Source organism: Tribolium madens, unplaced genomic scaffold (genome assembly GCF_015345945.1).
Source record: "Tribolium madens isolate multiple individuals breed KSU strain unplaced genomic scaffold, Tmad_KSU_1.1 Scaffold_7;HRSCAF=85;Tcas5.2_LG10, whole genome shotgun sequence".
NCBI classification, from domain to species: Eukaryota; Metazoa; Arthropoda; class Insecta; order Coleoptera; family Tenebrionidae; genus Tribolium; species Tribolium madens.
This window is the reverse complement of record NW_025401050.1, coordinates 10,430,640-10,433,752: the sequence shown is the minus strand read 5'-3', so window position 1 is coordinate 10,433,752 and position 3,113 is coordinate 10,430,640. Positions and strand designations below refer to the sequence as shown.

The 3,113-nt window shown below is 38.7% G+C and overlaps 1 protein-coding gene across 1 annotated transcript in view; it reads right to left on the bottom strand.

The window, feature by feature from the left end:
* The window catches only part of LOC123010204 (3'-5' RNA helicase YTHDC2-like), a 15,855-nt gene extending 14,271 nt beyond the window's left edge, over positions 1-1,584 (bottom strand). The window contains exons 1-2 of the mRNA XM_044406905.1: positions 1,443-1,584; positions 101-1,395 (exon numbers count right to left, since the gene is read on the bottom strand). Of these exons, the coding sequence (XP_044262840.1) occupies positions 101-1,395; positions 1,443-1,471 (1,324 nt within the window). The 5' untranslated portion in view covers positions 1,472-1,584. The remainder of the gene's footprint in view (positions 1-100; positions 1,396-1,442) is intronic.
* Between the last annotated feature and the right edge of the window lie 1,529 nt (positions 1,585-3,113).

Below are 3,113 nucleotides of genomic sequence, written 5' to 3'. Positions count from 1 at the left end.
AATTGTAAAATTGTAAAATTGTAAAATTGTAAAATTGTAAAATTGTAAAATTGTAAAATTGTAAAATTGTAAAATTGTAAAATTGTAAAATTGTACTCACCCAAACTGCACAATTTCTCCACCATATCGACATTATCCTGATACACAGCCGCCATTAACGCCGTCAACCCTGTCTCCGAATGTCGGTAATTCACCGGCATATCAGTCAAAACAAATTGCAATAATTGTGCCCAATTTTGCTCAGTCTCAGCCCCCCCATGCACAATATGACTAATAACATCATCAAACAACCGATTTTCGACAGCCCCCTCAAAGACATTCCTCCTTTCCATAACAACAGCATCATACCCCGTCAATTCCAACACATCATCGAGGAAAAACTCCCTAATGGCAAACAACCGTCCCGGTACCCCCAACACGGCAGCCCCCTCAAAATACCTCTGAAATTTCTCAACATTGATCGTCGCCGACATGAGCACCAACTTAATGGGGGCCCCCTTTCTGAGACTCTCCCTCAAGCAAATGAGGAGAAAATCGGAGAGTTTGTCACGTTCGTGCACCTCGTCGATGATGATGTGTGTGAGACAGGAGAGGACCCCCATGCCCGACATGAGACTCCGCACCAGGACCCCATTCGTGCAGTAGATCAAATTGCAATTAGTGCCGAGTTTCGACTCGAGTCGGATGTGGTACCCCACCGACTCCCCCAAGGGGGCCCCCCGCTCCTGCGAGACCCTCTCAGCGACCGAAACGGCGGAGATGCGACGCGGTTGGGTGCACAAAATCCGGCATTTGGCCCCCCTTTGGAGGGCGTCGTCCATGATGTATTGGGGGATTTGGGTGGTCTTCCCCGAGCCTGTCTCCGAAGACACGATCAAGACCTGATTTTGGCGGATTTTCTCCACGATGGTGTCTTTCATCTCGTAGATGGGGAGTTGGAGACGGAAGCGGGCGATTTGGGGCGTGGGGCGCGCCTGGGTGACGTCGGGCGGGGGCCCCAGAGACAGCTTCCCGAAGACTTTGTCGCGACTGGTCAGACGTTGGGGGCTGCGGGCCGAGAAGTCGCTCACGTAGCTCTGGATTGTGTTGTCCAGTTCGCGGGTGCTCTCGGGGGTGAGCTCCACGTAAAAAGACTCGAAGTTGGACTTGGTGCCCCTTTTGTAGATGGTGAGGACGCGATGGGGGTCCTTGCCGTGGCTCCGAGACACCAAATTGTACATCGCGGCCTTCTGGTGGATGTGTTTGCGTTCGAAGTTGTTCAAATTCGAGGGGAAGGAGTACTCCTTGGCGCCCCCATCGGCCAGGAAGCCCTGGAAGGCTTTGTCCACCTCGATTCGGAACGTTTCCGACGTGGCTTCGAGCACATCCATGTCCACTTTGTCCCAGAAAGACAGTCTGGAAAAAATCAAGAGTGAGGGGCCCCAAATGGGGGGTGGCCAAACCTGTGCTTGCGTTTGATACGAGTCGACATGATTTTACGGGGTTGGGGCCCCTTTTTGCAGTTTTTCAACGATTAAAATGTGTTACATAACCTTACTTTTTGCTGTCATTATGCAATGTCAACAAATATCAGTGATACTCAAAATGTGGGTCTGCTAGTGGCGACCAAAATGTCATGATTTAAACACCAAAAAAAAATTTCGTATTTATTTAATCAATTAATCACCCGAAAAAGTAATTAGAAGTGAGTCCCAATAGTGTCCAATTAGAATCCAGTTTTTGTTGCTACCCGATTCTGATTGGTCAACCGCCATTTTTCTAACGGTTTTCTAACCCCCAAATCTAATATTAAGTAAAAAATTGTAGAAAACGTAATAAAAACGAATTATTGATTTTATTTTATTTTTTTGTGAATTAGATTAAGGGGGGATTATTTCGACTTACCCATTAAACATTTTTGTTTTCTTTTGTTTTAAAACAATTGCACGGTAATTTATTATTCACGGCCTGCTTCGTGTGAAGTGTTGGTGGAGAAAGGGTTAAGATAAGATGTGGATCACGGAAGCTGTGCACCCCCCACCCTTATTAGTTGACTTATTATTGGTCTATTATTCTAACGGTTGATGATTTCGAATTTTGGCAGTGATTTTGGTTTAGAGGGGTTGGTAAAAAAACAAAATCAAAAAACTGAATTGTAAAATTGTAAAACTGCTTGAAAAATTCTGAAATTGTAAAATTTTAAAACTAAGATAATAAAATTTACAGAATCATGTTTTCAAAATTTTTGTGTAAATGTAAAATTGTAAAACTAAAATTTTACAACTAGAATTTTATTAAATGTAAAATTGAAAAATGTAAGACTCTTAATAGCAAATTTCGAATTTTTTAATAAAAAATCCCAAATGTCAAGAGTAAAATTTTAAAATTGTAAGATTTTTGGTAAAACAAAATCAAAAAACTGAATTGCAAAGTTGTAAAACTGCTTGTAAAATTCTGAAATTGTAAAATATTCAAGTGAATCAATCAAATTGGCAAGAATTCGTAAAACTGTAAAATTTTAAAACTAACTAAGATAATAAAATTCACAGAATCAAGATTTCAAAATTTTTGTGTAAATTTAAAATTGTAAAACTGATATTTTACAACTAGAATTTTATTAATCCCCAAATGTCAAGAGTAAAATTTTAAAATTGTAAGATTTTAAAGCTGAAATTATAGTTTAATAATTTTAAATTGTAAAATCATGAGCTTTAGAGTCGAACATCATAAAATTTATTCGATAATTTCTAATTTTAGAAAAACAAAAATTTTTAAATTCCATTATCGTATAAAAATCGATTTTTGACTTTGTTCGTAGTAGGCTGGGAGCTATAGTAAGGCCTTAATTGCCAAATTAAAACAACTTTTATAATTAAAAAGGCCAAAATAACTCTACTTTATTAACAAATTTGTAAAATATCCAAAAACTTGAACTTTTCAAGTGAGTCCAAATCCGGCCGTACCGATGGTCAAAGTGCAACACTACCAATATTATAACTTTTTACATCTTTTGAAAATCTAAAAATTAACAAAAAATAGTTTTCTTTTAAATTTTTTCACTTTTTGCCTTTAATATTCTAGTGTTTTTTCAATGAAAAGTTTAAGATTGAGTGTCAAAACTGTAAAATTTTACA